Here is a 22264-nt window from a genome sequence, read left to right on the forward strand (position 1 = left end):
TCCAGTTCCATACACACTTTGCTACTGTCACACTTGGTTGGTCTTATTCTCTCATGTCTTATCCTCTTGCTCTTCACATACTTGTAGAATGCCTTGGGGTTTTCCTTAATCCTGCTAGCCAAGGCTTTCTCATGGCTCCTTCTGGGTCTCCTAATTTCATTCTTAAGCTCCTTCCTGCTAGTCTTATAATCTTCTAGATCTTTATCATTACCTAGTTTTTTGAACCTTTCGTAAGCTTTTCTTCTTTACTAGATTTTCAATAGCCTTTGTACACCAAGGTTCCTGTACTCTACCATCCATTCCATCTCACTGGAACGTACCTATGCAGAACGCCACGCAAAAATCCCCTGAACATTTGCCACATTTCTGCCATTCATTTCCCTGAGAGCATCTTTTCTCAATGTATGCTTCCAAGTTCTTGCCTGATAGATTCATATTACCCCTTACTCCAATTAAATGCTTTCCTAACTTGTCTGATTCTTGATTGCTTAGGGCATGAAGGGATATAGGTAGATGGCAGGAGACTGGGGCTGAGAAAAATGTTGGATTAGCCATGATGAAATGTTGGAGTAGACTCAATGGGCAAAATGGCTTAATTCTACTCTATATCTTATGGTGTATTCAAGAACCTCTCAATCTGTTTTAAATATATTCAATGATTTGGCCTCCACAGCCATCCATGGTAATGAATTCCACAGATTTGATACCCCCTGGCCAAGAAAAACATTGATCCTCATCTGTTTGGAACAGCTGGCTGATGAGGCCAATATAGGAACTATGGACTCTTCCACACATGGGGCAGGCTAGTGGATAGGCTGTGAGACTGTGCATTCCTTCTTTCTGTGTATTTGTAGTGCTTGCACTTCACGTTCTCAATCCCATCCTGAATGTTCCTTCCCCACTTTGGCAGTCATAGAGCACTACAGCACACTAACGGGCCCCTCAGCCCATTTAGTCTGTTCCAAACTGATAGATCAGTGATTCCAAGGAGATAGTTTGCTTGACAAATTGCAGTTTGAACACATCAATAATTCCTTTCTGTTGTCAACTTCTTCCCATTTAGAGTGCAGAATAGACCGTCTGTTTCAGGATTCAGCTGGATGAATGTTGTGTAAAATGGTGCTGTCTACAAGGGTCTTTACTTTCTTAGGTTAAGCTTGTCACTGAACACTAACAAACTTCTACAGGCGTACTATTGAAAGAATCCTGACAGGCCGCCTCTTGGTCTGATACAGCAATTCAAATGTAAAAGTGGCAGAGAGAAAAGGAGACTCTGCCAAGTACATCACGTAAGTGAAGATGAGTCCATAGCCAGATCAGCAATGATCTTATTGAATCGTGGAGCAGGCTTGATGGGCCAGATGGCCTGCTCCTTATGCTCTTGTGATGCAAATTCTTCCCCACTATTGACAACACCTATCAGCAAAGATCCCCAATATCAGAAACAAGTTTATTGTCACTGGCATGTGACATGAAATTTGTTAACTTGGCAGCAGCAGTTCAATGCAATACATAATCTAGCAGAGAGAGAAAAATAATAAATAAATAAGATTTTAAAAAACACAAATCAATGTATAATTGAATAGATAAAAAATGTGCAAAAAACAGAAATACTGTATATTTAAAAAAGTGAGGTAGTGTCCAAGGGTTCAATGCCCATTTAGGAATTGGATGGCAGAGGGGAAGAAGCTGTTCCTGAATCGCTGAGTGTGTCCCTTCAGGCTTTTGTACCTCCTACCTGATGGTAACAGTGAGAAAAGGACATGCCCCTGTGTGCTGGAGGTCTTTAATAATGGACACTGCCTTTCTGAGACACCGCTCCCTAAAGCTAACCTGGGTACTTTGTAGGCTAGTACCCAAGATGGAGCCGACTAAATTTACAACCTTCTGCAGCTTCTTCTGATTCCCAAGCTTCCCCAGCTCAATACAGTCTTAATAGGTGATACAGTCTTACGGTGGTATGGTAAAAGTAATGAGTTCAGTTCTGGAATTTGGTTTGAATAGAGTTGGAGAGAGAGTTTGAGTGTTGGTTTATCTTCCAATGCCGATCCTCCACGTCATCCTCCTGTTTTCGAAACTTATTTAAAAGTCACCAACTTGTGACCACAGAAAAGGGGATGCCATCTTCTGTGGTGGAGTTATCAACCCCAGACCAGGGTTAAACACACCGATAGCTCCCCACCGGTCACCCCTTTGTTCACACTGTGAGCAGAAACCCCACCCTTGTCGTGGGTACACAAAGCTCACCAGTGTCCTCCTTGCCTCTGGAGTCGTGCGTCTCGCGTAGTCTATAATTAAAAAGTCATCTGACCTTGCATCTATCTCGGTGGTGCGGAACACCAGTTGTCTATCATATAGCTCCGCCTTTCAGTTTCCAGGGCAACTCAGACTTTGTCTCTTCCTGCTGCTGAATTAGCACACAAGCTGTTCGCTCCCTCTCTCTCTCATTTAAAGGGACAGCCCACTTTAGAATAGTCTTTCAGAACTCGTCACACTGTGCAATAGCCCCTCCATACCAGACAGTGATGCAGCCTGTCAGAATGCTCTCCATGGTACAACTATAGAAGTGTTTGAGTGTATTTGTTAACATGCCAGATCTCTTCAAACTCCTAATAAAGTATAGCCGCTGTCTTGCCTCCTTTATAACTACATCGATATATTGGGATCAGATTAGATCCTCAGAGATCTTGACACCCAGGAACTTGAAGCTGCTCACTCTCTCCACTTCTGATCCTTCTATGAGGATTGGTATGTGTTCCTTTGTCTTACCCTTCCTGAAGTCCACGATCAGCTTTTGTCTAACTGACATTGAGTACCAGGTTGCCACACCACTCCACTAGTTGGCATATCTCACTTCTGTACGCCCTCTCGTCACAACCTGAGATTCTACCAACAATGGTTGTATCGTCAGCAAATTTATAGATGATATATTTGAGCTATGCCTACCCACACAGTCATGAGTATATAGAGCAGTGGGCTAAGCACACACCATCTGGGGTATCCCATTGTTTTTCAGCTGCCATCAGATAGAGAAGCCTGAAATAGCATACACCAGTTCAAAATCAGCTACTTCCTTCAACCATTCTGTTCTTGAACCTACTGGTAAAATACTAACCACTACAGCTTAGCAACACTTGCATTAAAAGTCTTTTATTCTAACTAATTTCTTGTAATAATCTGTGATTAATTTGTCTTTCGTAAATGGTGCTTAGCTGATGCAATTGCACCTGCAAATACAGATACTTGATACAAGCTCTTGTTTAGTGAGCAGGATGTTGCACTTAGACAAAGACAAGTGATGGATAGCATGTCTACTGATTCACTTCACTTCAAGATATATTAACTGAGAAAGAAGCTTAGCATAGGAGATAGTAGCAGCTCTTTCCTTTATGGACCATGAGAACCGATCATGTTTTATATATCTACTGTTCTCCAAACTTACTTTGCACTGCAAATTTACTGAGAACCATTAATAGGAAGACACCAACTCCACTTGTGCTGCTATTTGCTGATTTTCTTTAAATGAGAATAACTCAGACAACTATGCAAAAGGTATTAATAATGAAAGCCTTCAGTAAACTTAACTTCAAACAGTTTTAATACCGTTCAATCATCTTGTCTTTTAATATAACAAGATATTTCATTAAAACATTTCATAGTTGAATGGTTAAAGTCTGTCAACACCCAAATATAAATTGGTTTCCTTGAGTTGCAAGAGGACATTAATTAAAAAAAAAACAATTTCCTTTTTTTAAAAAAATAAAGGAAATTTCACAGATGATCTTCAAATGTCCATTACTGTATACAATTCCCTTTTCTATTTTAAATTATAACCAGCCAACAATCCACACTACCCACCAGTGCACGGATGGCCCATAACGCTTCTAATGCAGTTGGTCAAGACTTGGGGGATAAAGGACTCTAACGGGGTGCATGCAACTGCCGTGGTTGGGAAAGAATCAAATCTCAAGAATTATCTACATTTACAAACTAGGGGTGAATGACCTATTCTTCAGAGCAAATCTGTGCATCCTCAAGGATTTCTTCAACATGATTGACCTCAAGAATGATCTGGATATTCAAATACATATTGATTATCAGAGCATGTATTTTTCATACATTTAATTAAAACACACACACTTTCCGCCTTACACTATACAGTATGCTACTGGAATGAGTCTCTAAGGAAGTTAGACAAGAGTAAAATTTGAACAAAATTGTGGATTTTTTTGGATTGATGTTTTGAAGTACTTGGCTACATGTCAAAGTCTAAAAAATATTGGGCACCCAAGTGCCCTTAGGATAAACTTAATCAGTTGTTTTATATCGGATACACATAGAAGCAATCTTCAAGCTTCAAATGACTTTCTTTCACAATGGTCGGCAGCACAAACAAAAATAACTGGCTGTTCAGAAGGTTGAATTTTATAAACAAATTACAGGTCAACAGACAAAGAAACAGATAGAAATAATTAAGAACATTAATCTGGAGTTCAAAAAATTGAGGACATAGAGCAGAGAGAGTATGAATTTGAAAGGAAGTACACATTCAAAAGATTAAGCACATCTATTAAGAAAGGCCAAAGTTCAGACATGAATGAGACCACAGAAAAAGACAATTTTGCTTTTTAATTTATATAAAATTCTAACATGTTTTTTGGGCAGTTTTTCTTTGCATCCCATTTAGAAGGGAGAGAAAATGTGCCAGAAGTTCCTTCCAGGTACAAGAGCGATACTCAACTCCAAAATACTTGGGTTTTAACAAAGAACTGAACATTTGACAAAAAAAAAGAAAACCAACTTTCTTAGAGAGAGATACTAATGTCAAAGATACAGGGTTACTCTTTAAGGTGAAAGTTAGATTTGACAAAATCGTCACCTGGGACTAAATTATGAAATGCAAGATTAAATCTGAATTTGCAATTGAAAAAGGCAAGAAAAGATTCATGAAAAATTACATGAATTAAAGCCAAGATGAACAAGTTTAGAGAAGGATGTAATTACAAAACCCTTTTTTCCAAAAAAAAGGCACAGACAAAGCAGTATATGGTTGTAAAGTCAAACAATAGTTATGAGCACCCAAGAACTTTCATCTAGTTCTTACTAATTTATTTCCAAATACCTCCAAAGAACAGAATCAGCGTTCTCAGTTATTGCTTTACTTATCATGTAAACATCTATTTCATTCTTCTGTAACATTGTAACTCCATAATGCAGAATTCAAAAAAAAAATTAACTGCCCACAGCTTCATCTTTAGCTGTAGAAAAATAATTTGTATGCACAAAATAATTTTGGAATTAAGGAAATAGCATCCCACAATAACTTAGTTTGTTGAAAAATATTTTTTAAAAAAATTCATTTAGTTTTCCTTTGTTTCATCACAGGGCACTATCAAAGTAAAAACTAAGAACAGTAACATCAAAAGAACTTCTTCGCAGCTGCTTCTTGCTGGCTCCTGCGAGAGAAAGAAATAACTATTAGTAGATGAAAAATATACCATTATTCAGCCTGAAGAAGTGCAAAAGGCAAGATACCATTCACTTTAACTTTTTGGGAGGGGACACAAAGGAATCACATTTTTGACTTTGTAGTCTTCACAAATGGATTGATTTTCATTTGTTTCCAAAAATACCAAAGATAGATGTATAGCAGGAGTTATAAGGAATATAATTTGAACAGTTTTTATTGCCAGAATTCTTTTAACACAACAGCCTAAACCACTAAAGGTTTAAACCATTAAAGTGTGTGTTCATTATTTGCATTAAGATAGGTAATTGATGACACTAAAACAAATGCAAATTTAAATGCAAAACACCAAGGGGAAAAAAGATCAGCAGATGAAATAGCATTTGTGGAACAAGAGAACAGGTAATTTTTCACATCTGGGCAAGACACAAAAGAGCTGGAGCATCTCAGCAGGCCAGGCAGCATCTATGGAAAAAAGTAGTCGGTGTTGCCAGCCGAGGCCCTTCAGTCAGTCCTACTGAAGGGTCTTGGCCCGAAACATTGACTGTACTTTTTTCCATAGACGCTACCTGATCTGTTGAGTTCCTCCAGCATTTTGTGTGCATTGTCTGGATTTCCAGCATCTGCAGATTTTCTCCTTTGTGATTTGATTCCATATCTGAGATCCTCTCTAAGAACGGAGACAGAGGGACACAAATTTATCTAGGTAGAAGAGGTAGCTTTTCTTTTCTCTGTAGGTTAGATTGATCGTGGAGTCGTTTAAAGAATCAACTATTGTGGGCGGAAGGACCTGTGCTATTCTCTGTACTAAAGTAGGGAAGGATAATGATCTGATAAAGATATCAACTCTACAACCTATGGATTCATTTTCAACAACTCTCAGTATTATTTATTATCATTATGATTTGTTTTCTGTATTTGCAAATTTCTTATTTGTCAGTCTTTGTGAACAGTTTTTCATTAATTCTATTTTATTTCTTTGTTCTGTGAATACCCACAAGGAAATGAATCTCAGGGCAGAAATATTTCAAATGTCATTAGAAACGGGGATGGTGCCGGAGGATTGGCGTTTTCCTCATGTGGTTCCATTGTTTAAAAAGGGTTCTAAGAGTAAACCTAGCAATTATCAGTGGTAGATAAATTAATGGAAAGTATTCTTAGAGATGCTATATATAATTATCTGGATAGACAGTGTGTGATTAGGAGCAGTCAACATGGACTTGTGCGTGGAAGGTCATGTTTGACAAATCTTATTGAATTTTTTGAAGAGGCTACTAGGAAAATTAACAGGGGTAAAGCAGTGGATGTTGTCTATATGGACAATGTTGTCAGTAAGGCCTTTGACAAGGTTCCACACGGAAGGTTAGTTGGGAAGGTTCAATCGTTAGGTATTAATATTGGAGTAGTAAAATGGATTCAACAGTGGCTGGACGGGAGATGCCAGAGAGTAGTGGTGGATAACTGTTTGTCAGGTTGGAGGCCGGTGACTAGTGGTGTGCCTCAGGGATCTGTACTGGGTCCAATGTTGTTTGTCATATACATTAATAATCTAGATGATGGGGTGGTAAAATGGATTAGTAAGTATGCAGATGATACTAAGATAGGTGGCATTGTGGATAATGAAGTAGGTTTTCAAAGCTTGCAGAGAGATTTAGGCCAGTTAGTAAGAGTGGGCTGAAAGATGGCAGATGGAATTTAATGCTGATTAAATGTGAGGTGCTACATTTTGGTAGGAATAATCAAAATAGGACAGACATGGTAAATGGTATGGCATTGAGGAATGCAGGAGAACAGAGTGATCTAGGAATAATGGTGCATAGTTCCCTGAAGGTGGAATCTCATGTGGATAGGGTGGTGAAGAAAGCTTTTGGTATGCTGGCCTTTATAAATCAGAGCATTGAGTATAGGAGTTGGGATGTAATGTTAAAATTGTACAAGGCATTGGTGAGGCCAAATTTGGAGTATTGTGTACAGTTCTGGTCACCGAATTATAGGAAAGATGTCAACAAAATAGAGAGAGTACAGAGGAGATTTACTAGAATGTTACCTGGGTTTCAGCACCTAAGTTACAGAGAAAGGTTGAACAAGTTAGGTCTTTATTCTTTGGAGCATAGAAGGTTGAGGGGGGACTTGATAGAGGTATTTAAAATTATGAGGGGGATAGATAGAGTTGACATGGATAGGCTTTTTCCATTGAGAGTAGGGGAGATTCAAACAAGAGAACATGAGTTGAGAGTTAAGGGGCAAAAGTTTAGGGGTAACATGAGGGGGAAATTCTTTAATCAGAGAGTGGTAGCTGTGTGGAATGAGCTTCCAGTAGAAGTGGTAGAGGCAGGTTCGATTTTGTCATTTTTTAAAAAATTGGGTAGGTATATGGACAGGAAAGGAATGGAGGGTTATGGGTTGAGTGCAGATCGGTGGGACTAGGTGAGAGTAAGCGTTCGGCATGGACTGGAAGGGCCGAGATAGCCTGTTTCCATGCTGTAATTGTTATATATGCTGATATATACAGACATTGATAAAAAATTTAGTTTGAACTTTGAACTAACATAGGGAAGCGTGATGGTGAAATAAAACGAATGTCTGATAGAAAGACATAAGAATAAGCTCATTTGATCAAAGATGCATAGCTAGTGGATAGCACTGCAAAGGAATTGTTGCTTCATTCGGATAAGGAATAAAATATGCAAAAATACATAAAAAGCCAGCATGTATTTACAATGTAAACAGTATTATAAAAAGTGGTTTAAAATGTTTACAGCGCAGGTAACGGAGGGAATAGATAAAAGGTTTAACTGGATTTGTTGAAGAATGAAACATCTTCGTTCTTTAACTACGGCTTCTCCCCAACAAATTATGGCGCATTCAGCTCATCTGATAAAGAGCCCAGGACACAAAAACATAACTGCTTTTGGTTGTACAGATGCTGCCCCACTTGCACTTTTCCAGAATTTTCTGCAAATAATTGTTTGTTTCTCAGCATAATTAATGGCAACTAAATAAATTTATGCATGTTCCCATGTGGAAAAAATTATGAGTGCCTAGGTCAGTGACATTTGTTTAAAAGTACAGAAGGGACAAGCGGGGCAGCCATTGTTGGGAGTAGGCCAGTGGTGAGAGTAGGAGTGTCAGGCTTTGTCTCAAAAGAGGCGCTGGTTTTGGGGCGTTTCTGTTAAGGTTCCCCTTTCTGTACCTAGTGTAGTAAATGGCCATTGTGTGTTCTTTATGCTGGGGATGGAGTCTTGAGAGACCCAGAGTCTCCCAGGGGACCACATCTGCGTGCAGTGCATCCAGATACAGCTCCTTGAAGACCTTGTTAGGGATCTGAAGCAGTAGCTGGATGACCTTTGGCTTGTACAGGAGAGTGAGGAGATTATCGATCAGAGATAGGAAGAAGTAGTCACCCCTAAGTTGCAAGAGGAGAGTAGCTGGGAATGTGAACAGGCAGTTCAAGTGGAACACCCCTGTGGCCATTGCCCTCAATAATAAATACACTGTGTTGCATACCGTTGTGGAGTTTGAACTCCGAGGGGAGTGCCAGAGACCGTGTTACTGGCACTGAGCATGGGTCCATGGTGGAGAAGGGAAAGAGGGAGGAGAGGAGAGTGGAAGTGATAGGGGATTCAATAGTCACAGGAACAGACAGGAGACTCTGTGCACGAGGGGGATCAATATTCTCACAGGCAGGCTTGTTAGAGCTGTTGGGGAGGGTTTAAACTAATTTGGCAGGGCGGTGGGAAACGGAGTGAAGGGACTCAGGATAAGACATAAGGTGAAAAAGCAGATTGCATGCAGTCAGGAAGGACAGGCAGATGATAGGACAAAATTGCAGCCAACAGGGCGAGTATCAGTGCATTAGGGATGCAGAATCAAAAATGGTATCAAATACAGTACTCAAAGTGTTATATCTCACTGCACTGAGTATAAGAAATAAGGAGGATGATCTTGTTGCACTATTACAGACTGTCAGGTATGATGTTGTGGCCATCACTGAATCGTGGCTGAAGGATGGTTGTAGTTGGAAGATGAATGTCCAAGGTTACACGTTGCATCGAAGGGATAAGAAGGTAGGCAGAGGGGGTGGCATTGGTCTGCTAGTTATGAATAGCACCAAATCAGCAGAAAGATATGACATAGGATCAGAAGATGTTGAAACCTTGCGGGCTGAGCTAAGAAACTGCAAGGGTAAAATGACCCTGATGACAGTGAAAGCTTATGAAAGGGAAGTATTTCCTATAAGAAGACACCTGGAATTTACAACCTTTGAATATGATTGAAGATTTGATTGTCGTCAAAAGGTTTACTCCCCAAGTTGTCAGGGTGGATATCTAATTTGGGGCGAGTTTGAATGTTTATGACATTACGAAAGGAGGGATGGATGGTTGAGAGGGATGTCACAGAGGGGAGAAAATAAAGTGACGAAGGGGAAAGATCAGCAATTTTGGGAAAGAACAGTATTCTGCAAGAACAAACTGGTGGCTGTAAAGAAAGTCTATAGTATGATGCAAACTTATCCTTTTTCATGTTCTGGACATTATGTTTATGACTGGACTCACTCACAAACATTTAGATTTGCTCAATCAAAGATCAGAGTTATGTGGTTTGCCAATGCTACTTGGCATGACCCTAAAGTGTCTGGTAGTCAAGTACTAGAAATTTGACCAGTAGTCCATATGTACCATTAGGAAAAATGCATCAGATACAAGATTAATTCATTATATTCAATTCAAAAATGTCAACAATACTATGCTGATTTTGAACAATGATACTGATCTTGACAGCATTTAAGCCAAAACAAAATTAGTGCTAATGAATGCTGGACATTCCATGTAAATTTCCTTATAATTTAATTAAAATTCACTAATTGCATCCTTATAAGCATTAAAAGCCAAAAATAAAACCCACTTCATCAATGTAAATTATACTTACCTATACATTATATAACCAATGAACAATACCGTTTGAAAGGCCACAAACATGAAGAAATGAGTTGTAGATAAACATGATGGGAATGGGGGTAATTCTGGGCATTTAGGCTTCTCAATATTTACCTGTTGAAAAACATGAGTCATGACTTAAGATTTACATTAGCAAATATACAGTAGAATCCTCAAATAGCACAGCTTTGAAATATTAATTGATCCAGTCAAATACAAAGCACCTGCTTCCAGTTACCCAAGTTCATCTCTGATCTCTGTTGCCATTTGTGTGGAGTTTGCATGCTCTCCTGGGACTGCACAGGTTTCCTCCAGGTTATCTGGTTACCTCCCTCGCCTCAAAGGTGAACTGATTGTTAGACATTTAACCAATTACAAGTGTATGTGGCTGGTGAGAAAATCAGGGGGTTTTAACTGACATGTATGAGACACAAGGTTAAAAGGGAAATAACTGGGTGACTGGTATTTCTCCACGAGTCAGCCAAAGACTCCTAGAGAATGTCCTATGGGTCATTCCGCAGGACATACTCATCTGTCCAATGAGAATGACTCAATGGATCAAATGTCCACAATCTATGATGTAAGAAAAATGGACTTGACAAAATTGAGAGATGCTAAGTTAGTCAAGTCCCAGTATTCTCCGTTTCACAGAAGACCTGATCAAAATGGTTGCTCTGAAAACCCTTCAAGGGAATTTATCTAATTAGATGAGTATACAAGATAGGTTAAAGGGAGACAGCAAGTATTACCTTTATACAAAGACAGATGGTGTTTCATATGTGAATTTCTACGGAGAATCAGACCAGGTCATGTTTTGTTGTGGATGGCAATTCCATATCTCACTGCCACATATCTCCCATCCATTGTTTTGGACAGTTCTACACCATAGCGCCATTGTACAGAAACACGATGGAAGTTGAATGTTTATACACATTGCCTGCTCTACCACATGACTAAGCACACTAAGCTGTGAGTTCTATAAAAAAACATTAGTCATGAATTAAGTTTTTAATTAGCAAATATACAGTAGAATCCTCAAACAGCACAGCTTTGAAATATTAATTGATCTAGTCAAGCTCGAAGCAGCTACCTCCAGTTACCAAAGTTTAATTCTGTCCCATATATTTGGCTTAATTTTGAAATATTTTTAATATGTCTGATGATCAGAAACTCCTGAAGAGGTCTTGACAGCAAGAGCAGTCAAATTGTGTTTCCAGTTCCTGTAGGAGCCTTAGTTGCTGCTACTGTGCATTTGCACTTTGTGATACAGCTATAAGCAGCAAGACTTGATTTTGACTGAACCCTGGGGGTCACAGAAGGTTTAGTGCAGCTACAGTGATCAAAAGAGGAGCAATCATGAGGTACGGGCTGCATCAAACTCAGTGGGTGAGTCTAGGACCAGCAGGCTAACTTCACATCAACTGCAGAAACAGTTGTCTAGGGTCCAAAAAAATAGTTGACAAGGTTGCAAACTAGACAGAGGGGATGCAAAGGGAAATGTTAAATTGCCCTACCTCACAAATCATTAATTTACTCATTTATTAAAATCGAAAGGAGTTTTGCAGTCTCTGCTAATCTTCAGGAGCGGATCAAATGAACAGTAAAACTACATCAAAAAGTGGGCAATGCTAATGCCAAGCAAAATTATAATTTCCTGTTAGCTCCATCTCACTAGTAACTACATCATTAACTTTTACATTAAGCAAAATTGTTAGATCTAAAGACTTTGGATGCTTGAAAAAGCTAGAAGTATTGCATAACAAACAAGTTTAGTTTGTTCTGAACTCTGAAACAAGACTTGAAGCACTTACATTTCTTTGTACCAATGCACCAAGGTCTCTTTTCACAACATGGAGGTGTTCTTTGATATCATTGAAATGCTGAGTCATTTCATACCCTCCAGTTGCACCACCTGGAAGCTGAGCTGCCTGACTCAGGGCATTAGTTACTGAATTCCTAAAGAGATAGACAAATGTCAATGTGAATAGTTAGATAGCTGGCTACATTCAAAACTTTCAAAGTAATGCTACAAAGACAGACAATTACTAAGTTACATAAACACAAGAGATTCTGCATTTCGGATGGAAATCTTGAGCAACACACATGCTAGGGGAACGCAGCAGGTCAAGCAGCATCCGTGGAGAGGAATAAACAGTTGACACTTCAGGGCAAGACCCTTTACCAGGACTGCTGTTTATTCCTCTTCATAGATGTTACCCAACCTGCTTAGTTTTTATGTTACTTGTTAGTTTTCATGTTACTTGTCAGTTTTCATAAGATTGAAGATACTGAACTGCAATCAACTGATGAAATATGTGAAATGCAACAACCAATATAAGCACTCAAATTTCCAACTGCAAAAATAAAATGTGACAAGATCTTTGGTGTTTACAAGTCTTTCCACAGAAGCTGCCTGAGCTGCTAAGTACTTCCAGTAACTTCAGTATTTGACTTTTATAGATATATCAATGTATTGATTAAGGATGTATTCAGAATATGAATTGCCTTGTATCCTCGAACTGATTCAAAGGATATTTGGCACTTATTCAAAACACATCTACAGCAGATGTGATCTCAATGGCTCTCCACACAGCCTTCGATCACTTGGACAATCCAAATACCTAGCAACATAAAAAATTGCTGGAGAAATTCAGTAGGCCAGGTAGCATCTATAGAAAAGAGTAAACAGTCAACGTTTTAGGCTGAGACCCTTTATCAGAACTGGGAGGGAAAAAAAATGTTTCCAGTCCCTATATTTTTCCAGTCCAGAAATAATATCTCTATTTTGTTGATAATCAACTCTGGCGCACCACAGGGGTGTGTGCTTAACTCACCGCTCTCTCTCTACACCCGTGACTGTGTGTCTAGGCATAGCTCAAATGCCATCTATAAATTTGCTAATGATACAACCATTCTTGACAGAACTTCAGATGGTGATGAAAGGGCATACAGGAACGAGATATACCAGCTAGTTGAGTGGTTTCACAGCAACAACCTTGCACTCAGCATCAGCAAGATCAAAGACCTGATTGTGGACTTCAGAAAGGGCAAGATGAGGGAGCACAAACCAATCCAGAAGTGGAGAGAGTGAGCAATTTCAAGTTCTTAGGAGTCAATATCACAGAGGACCTAACCTGGATGCAACATATTGATGCAGCTTCAAAAAAATACAAGACAGCAGCCATATTTTATTCAGCGGTTGAGGAGATGTGGTTTGTCAAAATGTTCAGAAATCTCTATAAATGTACTGTGGAGAGCATTCTATCTGCTGGATCACCATCTGGTATGGGGAGAGGCAAGATCGAATTAAGTTGCAGAAACATGTAAAATTAATCTACTCTATCATGGGTACTAGCCTCTGTAGTATCCAAGACATCTTTAAGGAGCAGTGCTTTGGGAAGGCAATGTCCGTCATCAAGGATCCCCACCATCCAGGACATGCCCTCTTCTCATTGTTACCATTAGGAAGGAGGTACAGAAGCCTGAAGGCACACACTCAGCAATTCAAGAACAGCTTCTCCTCTGCCATCCAATTTCAAAATGGACATTGAGCCCATGAACACTACCTCACTACCTTTTTTTTGCACTAGTTATTTTAACATAACCATTTAATAGACTATATATATGCTTAATGTAATTCAGTTTTTTTCTCTTTATATTTATTAAACATGTACTTCATTGTATTGCAGCCATAAAGTTAACAAATTTCATGACATGCTGGTGATATTAAACATGATTATGACTCTAAATATACCTTTTTACAGATTGCCCACTGAAAAGCTGAGATAGATTTCATCAATATAATTCTTATGCTGAACCTTACATAGAGAACATAGAAATTTACAGCACATTACAGGCACTTCGGCCCACAATGCTGTGCCAACCATGTAACCTACTCTAGAAACTGCCTAGAATTCCCCTAGCGCATAGCCCTCTATTTTTCGAAGCTCCATGTACCCATCTAAGAGGTTCTTAAAAGACCCCATTGTATCCTTCTTGGATTGTTTGCCTTGGAGGTTTAGAGGCTGAGGGGTAACTTGATAAAGAACATAAAATTATGAGTGATATATATGTATATGTCGAGGAAAGGCATAGTTTTCAGGTAAGAGAAGAAAAGGTTTAAAGGAGACTTTATGTGGCAAATGTTTTGTTTTAGAGAGTGTGATAGGCACTTGGAATGCACTGCCAGGGAAGCAGATACAACAGCAGATTAAGATACATTTAGACAGACAGAAGCAGGCAGAGAATCGAGGATACAGACCATATCTGGGCAGACGTGCAGTTACATTGGCATGATTGTCAGCACAGACGTCGTGACCTGAAGGGCGTGTTCCTGTACTGTACCATTTTATGTTCTTCAAGGGACATAATTAAGTAGCAAGTGGGCCATTTCCAGTAACAAACTTCTGTCTGAGAAACACACTCATCCAGTCTGAGTACTCAAATCTTCAAATCAAAAACTTAACAAAAACATCATTCTTCAAGACCCTTCTCCTAGCTGAACTTTACTTTTAACATAACAGAAAAACAGTTAAACTGTTTAAGGACAATTGAATGAAATTGATGTCTTAAGTGAGATGTAATAAAATTTACAATTTGTAGTAAAGTTACTCAGTTTATCAGGTTATTGATAGCCTTCACCTTAAAAGTTGTATTGGCTAAGACATTCATTTGTTTTAATCAAGGCAAAATAACAAACCTTTAGGGCAAGATTATTCCTTTAATCGAGGATTACATTTCTTAGATTCAAACAAATTAGACTGAGTTCATAATTTACAATGGAAATTACACTGGTTTTGTTAGGAAATTACCTTAAGCACATTGTGTAAAAGGAAAAGCAATATCAAATTCTGTTTTAAGTACAGGAAGTTTAAAAATGTTTCTTATTCTTTTATACCAATTGACAAGTCAAATACTTCACTTTTTTTAAAAAATTTTGACATGTGTGATTTTAACGAATACCAGACACATTGGGAGGTTATTGCAATGGCTCTGCACTTTTCTAAAGTAGATTAGAGTGAGTGCTAGAGGCAATTTTATTGGGCTTTTTAATCCCTGTCTGTGAGCATAATACACAATCATGAATTTGATCTTTGAACCATTTCTCAGTTAATCTGTCTGAAACCACACATTTCATTCAGATTGGTTCCTCATAAATCTCTACACACTTTATCAAACAGCAATAGTCAAGCAAATGAGGAGAAAGGAATCTCCTATGGCAGTAAATAGCAACTGGCTTGGTACAGGCATATATTTCACAACAAAGTTTTAAAAGGACTGTTATTTAAAAAATTGTGCAACTGCAGTGAACTTCAAACCATAAGTTAAGAAAAATTAACTTAAAATCAAAAACAGCATTTTTTTCATAAATAGAGAGTCATATTGCCTAGTATCACGTTTGATGTCAAGAAACCAGTCTTAAACCTTTGCTTAAATCTGTAAGGAATTAAAAAGTGAACATTTCTTTCCTTTGTATTATGCATTTATTGATTGTTTTTAAATCAAAAGCATAGCTGAGGGACCCATGTTACTTTGAAAAGCAATTTGTTCATTGCACTTTTCTAATTCAAAGTATTCAAGGGGTTAGAAATCAAGTCATTACAGATTTTCAATGGAACCATAAACAATTGTTCTAATTTTGTTTGCAAATGTCACTAGTTATGAATAGAACATTCAGTAATTACCCATTAAAATAGAAACAAGACTGACACTTGTGAATGACCAGTCAAAATATGCAATTCCACAAATAAAATCTGGCAAGTGCTGAAATAATGATAATGGCATTCATCGAAAACAGTTCTTGAATTTTCATTTAGCAGCATAACTGGAGTTAACACCAGCTTAAAAATAACAGTGCAAAACACATAGGACGTTTACAAGGTATCTATGCCGGACACACGTTTTATGCCGTTTTTATGCTACCTTGATTATATGGCCAATTAAAAAGGTGGTAAAAATTAAATAAACCCCAGGATTATGAAAATTTGAGAACTCAGCAAACAAGAAACAGGATATTGATAAGGAAATTAAAGATAGAACAGTCTAGCAAGAAACTAAAGCATTAATGGATAGGCAAAAAGGAAATCCTTATTCCAGCTTCATATCTCATTTACAATATTTTCATCTCTTCATACAATGCAGATTTAATCTTTCAATTATAACACTAACTTACTGTGTTATCAAGTGGCGGTTTGGTTTTATATGTATTCTTCATATACAAGGAATTTATTTTGAATGAAAATTTCAGAAAGGCAAGAGCTATTTATAAATTTATGGCTATATTTTAAACAAAAAAGCTGATTTCACTGATAATCCAGCAACATTTAAACAAAGTAGTCTATCATAATTTGAATGATCAGAAACTCATATACAATTTACTTCATAATGCACAACACACAGATATCATCAGGAAATATTCAAACTAAACATATAATGAAAAGGGTTAAATAAAAAGGAAAACACAAAAATTTCATTTAGAACACACCTTTAAAAAAAGGTTCATCTAACCTAATTAGCCCCAAGTCTCCAATAGCTCTGCACTGTAACTTATCAAGGCCAATATTTCCTTTCTGTAGCACAGTACGTAGAATATGATCTCCACAGAACTTCCAAGTTAATATACAGTATACTACCACCTTCCAGTAATTATATTCATTGTGACTGCAGATCAGATTGGTAAACAGGATTTAGCAATTGACCTACCACTGTTTTACTGTAACTCCACCCAAGTTCTGACCATCATCACAAACATGACTAGAGGTCAACTACAAGTCCTGTATTAGGGGCATTCAGGTAACAAATGCACCTTTAAAATTTCAGATCAGTGGTTTATGAAATATGTGAGATATAGACTAAAATTAACTGTCACAAAATTTGTGTGAAGTAAATAAGCTGCTCCCTGCAGATCCATACATTACAGTGCGGTCTGACCAATGCCTTATAAAGCCTCAACATCACATTCTTGTTCTTATATTCTAGTACTCTTGAATGAATGCTAACATTGTATTTGTCTTTCTTACCAGGAACTTAACCTTTAGGGAATCCTGCACAAGGACTCCCAAGTACCTTTGCCCCTCTGATATTTAAATTTTCTCACCATTTTGAAAATAGTCTATGTCTTTATTTCTTCTAGAAAAGTGTATGATTATATACTTCCCTACACTATACTCCATCTGCTGCAACTTTGCCCACCTTCTCAATTGGTCCAAGTCCTTCTGACAACTCCATGCTTCCTCAACATTACCTGCCCCTCCACCTATCTTTGTATCATCCGCAAACTTAACCACAAAGCTATCAATTTCGTAATCCAAATGACTGACATATAACACCTGCTTAACATCACTTGTCACTGGCAGCCAGCAAGAATCAGCCTCTTTTATCCAACTCTTTACCCCCTGCAAATCATCTATCCATGTTATCCATCTCATCTTCCTGTAATACCATGGGCTCTTATGTTGTTAATGAACCTCATGTGCAGCACCTTGTTACCCTTTATACATTTGAAATATATTTATACATTTGAATAAAAACTCTTGGTATCCTCTGATATTTTTGGCTAGCCTATCTTTATATTTCATCTTTTCTCTCTTTATGGCTTTTTAGTTGCCTTCCCTTAGTTTTTAAAGAAGTTTCCCAATCCTATAACTCCCCACTAATATTTTTGTTATATTCCCCCTCTTGCTTTTATGCTGCCTTTCATTTTCCTTGTCAGCCACTGTTGCCTCAGTCTCCCTTCAGAATACTACTTCTTTGGGATATCACACCCGAATTGCTCCTAAAAAATCCAGCCATTGCTGTCATCTCTGCTAGTGTCTCCTTCCCCAGTTAACTAGTGAAGTGCTCCACTCTCATGACTCTAATTCCTTATACTTCATTGTAATACTTATACATTTGATTTTAGCTTTTTCCTCTCAAACTGCAGGGTAAATGTTCTATTATGATCATTGTCTTCTAAGGGTTCCTTTACCTTAAGCTCCCTAATCAAATCTGTTTCATTACATAACACCCAATCCATAATTTCATTTTCCCTGGTGGGCTCAGCCACAAGCTGCTCTAAAAAGTCATTTCAGACATTCTACAAATTCCCTCTTTTGGGTCCCAGCACCAGATGTTCCCAATCTACTTGCATATTGAAATCGTCCATGTCTTATTATAACATTTCCCTTTTTACATGCCTTTTTATCTCCTGTTACAATTTATATACCACATCCTAGCTACTGTTCAGAAGTCTGTATACAACTCCCTTCCGGGTCTTTTTACCCTTGCAGTTTCTTAACTCTACTCCCAAGGATTCAGCATCTTCTGATTTACGGATTTCAATTTTTACAGAGCTACACCATCCCCTCTGCCTACATGTGCCTATCATTTCAATACAAGATGTATCCTTGGATGTTAAAGCTCCCAACTATAATCTTCTTTCAGCCATTTCTCAGTAATGCCCACAACACCATACCTGCTAACTCTGTGCCACAAGATCATCTAACATATTCCATAAATTGCATATATTAAAATATAACTCCGTCAGTCCTGTATTCATTATCCTTTTCAATTGTTCCACCTCATCCTACTGTCTGCAATTTTGCTGCATCATCTGCCTGTCCATCCCCAGTCTCACTACACACTGCATCGACTTCTGTACTAAATAACTCATCCTCAGCCCCATCACTCCGGCTCCCGTCTCCCTGCCAACTTTGTTTAACTCCGAACAGCTCTAGCAAACCAGCCCACAAGGATATTTTTAATCAAATAATCTTTCAACCATGAACAAAAATGTACTGACATGATGTTAGTTATAGAAAGTATGATTTTATGTTACGTTCTTCTAAGAGGATATTACAGATTAATAAATGGGGCATTGACATGTACACAACATCTTACAAAAACATCAATTAGGAATGATGTGTAAAAATTAAATTGTTAGATTGAAGGTACAAAGAAGTCACAGAAGGATGTTTAAGAAATTAAGCTACAAACCTGTTGGACAAGGAGTTACTGTATAATTTAGGAGTATTACCAATAACAATTTTCTTAATCCTTCTGACAAGGATCTTTGCTTAATAAAGGAGATGTTGACTTGAAAATTACAACTTGCTCTAGATATTTTAGTTCTTCTGATTAAACTGATTAGTAATTCTGAGACATTCAAACAAGCAAATCAATTTGAAACAAAGGAGATGCTCTCTTAAGAACCTGGCTGAGATTGTTGCTCATGTTATATTTTATTAGACATTGTTTAATCTAGTAAATTTTGAGATCAGGCAAGCCATCTTGTAATGCACTTGAAAGTACAAAAAGATGGAATGAGACAAGGATGTAATTGCTAAAAAATCTAATCCGTTGTCTTCAAATAAAGTCAAGATTATTAAAATCAAAGTCTGCTCAATGATGTAATAAGGTTGCCGATTTGCTTAATCTATAATTTTGTAAGATTTTGCAAGTTTGCAATCTCTAGGCTCAGCTGCCGTGGTAACTCAGTAACATTTAACACACTGTTTGGAAACATGGAGTTCTTTAACACGTTAAATAAACTTAATTGGCTGTAAATGTTATTTAACTGTCCATTAATTTAAATATAAGCAGTATTTTATAATTTAGAAAGAGAAAACAAAAATTCCTAACAATGAATTGCAGAAATATGTCGTCGGATGGTGTCAGCAATTAATTTATAAAGTTAACTATGAATTTTAATCACATGCTTCAATTTCTCCTCGAATCTCAAGAGGTTATATTATTAACTGTCTACTTTAAGTAAGTGAAAGGAGAATTAACTGGGAAGTGAAAAATAGTTATGTGAGTGAGAAAGTTTGAGAGATACATGGAAACAAGGGAACGAGTATGACAGAATATCTTTGGTGGAAGGTGGCAGGGACCTGATGGGGCAAATACCTTTCCACTGTGCCTTATGATCCAAGTGAAATGGACGTCTGAGAGCATGAAAATTGTTTATGCTGGAACACTGCTGACTCAATCTGCAAGTTAACCTTCAGGGAATTCTGCACAAGGACTCCCAATTTCTGAATTTTCTCCCCATTTAGAAAATACTCTATGCATTTATTTCTTCTACCAAAGTGCATGACCATACACTTCCCTACTGTATTCCATCTGCCACTGCTTTGCCCATTCTGCTCGTCTGTCCTAGTCCTTCTGCAGACTCCTTGTTACCTCAACATTATTTGCCACTATATGGCATGTTTATTGTTTAGATGAAGAACAGCATATCAACCTTAAATTTGTCTTTCACTAATTTAAAGCAGAAACATTTTACAATTGAAGTAAATTAAAAGGTGGCATTAGCAAATCTGGTGACCACAAAGTTATGAAAATCCAATGAGTTCAAAAGATTTCCGGCAGGAAAGCAAACCTGCCACCTTTACATAGACTGTTCAGAGTATTGTGTTGCAATATCCTGCATCACCCTCTGAAGTGGTTCAAAAAGTTTATGGCCATTAAATACTGGCTTGCCCACATTATGCACACTACAACGAAAGATTTCTTAATAAGGTCTTAAAATGGTCAGAATAAATGCAGTGCTGAAGATAAAATGGTAGAACTTGTGTTAATGAGTAAATAGGGATACAAATCAATGGGAAAATTATTAATGTCAAAAGGTTCTGGTCTACAGAGGTGCAGTACATTTTGAATGAACATCACATCCTTTATGCAAGCTGTTTTTAAAAATACATATAGCATTTTCTGGGTGGGTTAGTTTTTATTCTATTCGAAACACATGGTGGAAGACGTTTCTCTGGTCAAAGACTGTCAAACAATCAGTCTGCAAAAGACGACAAATCGTGCAAATAATAAAGTCAAGTAAGTAATACTCAGGTCATGAGTTGCTGAGTCCTTGAAAGTGATTCTACAGCTTGTGGAGTCAGACCAGCATTGAGGTGAGTGAAGTTATCCACACTGGTTTAGGAGCCTGATAGGAGCCAATGACTATGGAGGTGATGGGTGAGAAAGATCAAGTGAAGTTAGGATTTATACAATGGATGCAAAGTGAAAAGCCAACATGAATGGGGATTTCAGGAAATGAACAGAGGCACAGGAATCAGCAGAAAGGTGTAAATATGCAAACTTCAACAGTTTTGAACATAAAGGCTGGTTAAATCTCAAAAATCAATTCCTTGGGAAATTTCTGTGCACCACTTTTCAATGAGAGATCAGGAGTTACAAACAGCTCCAGAATGCACTGTCACAGCTGATCAAAAAAAAATCCCCAAACCTTTAGCTGGGAACTCGAACACCTCACCTTGTTTAATCTCTTTAATTAAAGAAATAATTCAGGAAACTGTGAATACTCAAGGTTTCCCATATTAGTAAATTTTATATAGAATTATATTTATTTTTCATTTTATATGCTGTTTTACAGTATATGAGAACAAAAACAAATAAACATATAATGTTAAGCAGTTCTTTTTGCATGCAATTTCTTTTCATGAAGATTTAATCTCCCTGTACCAAAAAATAATCTTGTATGTGTTTTGGAAATATCTCAGCTTTCACTGTTTTATTCACAGCAGCTTAAGTTATTGGTTGTTATTTCAGGACAACATAAAACTTGATTCAGTGGTTTACTGGCTGCCGTCATTTCCAAACTTGATAGAATAACTTCTTGCTGGAAGGAAATACAAATTCAAAGCCAAGTCAAGAAGATTACTGTTACGCAAGAACTTCTTCATTTTTGGGATGCAATGGCTGGATGATGAGGAAGGGTTTAACTTCACACCAAATTAAAAAAAAAACATTTTATCACTACAAGATTTTTTAAAAAACTAGAGGGACTGTAGGTGCTGGAGATCTAGATCAACAGATCAGACAGCATCTACAGAGAGAAATGGGTAGTCAATTTTGTGAATCAAGA

The 22264-nt window shown here is 37.6% G+C and overlaps 1 protein-coding gene across 2 annotated transcripts in view; it reads right to left on the minus strand.

Annotated features, from left to right (window-relative positions):
- Positions 1 to 3575: 3575 nt before the first annotated feature.
- Positions 3576 to 22264, minus strand: part of lman1 (lectin, mannose-binding, 1) — a 47847-nt gene continuing 29158 nt past the window's right edge. For both annotated transcript variants that reach the window (XM_073064182.1, XM_073064181.1), the window contains exons 11-13: positions 12216 to 12360; positions 10397 to 10518; positions 3576 to 5456 (exon numbers count right to left, since the gene is read on the minus strand). In XM_073064182.1, the coding sequence (XP_072920283.1) occupies positions 5420 to 5456; positions 10397 to 10518; positions 12216 to 12360 (304 nt within the window). In that variant the 3' untranslated portion in view covers positions 3576 to 5419. The remainder of the gene's footprint in view (positions 5457 to 10396; positions 10519 to 12215; positions 12361 to 22264) is intronic.

The sequence above is a fragment of the Hemitrygon akajei genome, chromosome 13 (assembly GCF_048418815.1).
Source record: "Hemitrygon akajei chromosome 13, sHemAka1.3, whole genome shotgun sequence".
NCBI lineage: Eukaryota > Metazoa > Chordata > Chondrichthyes > Myliobatiformes > Dasyatidae > Hemitrygon > Hemitrygon akajei.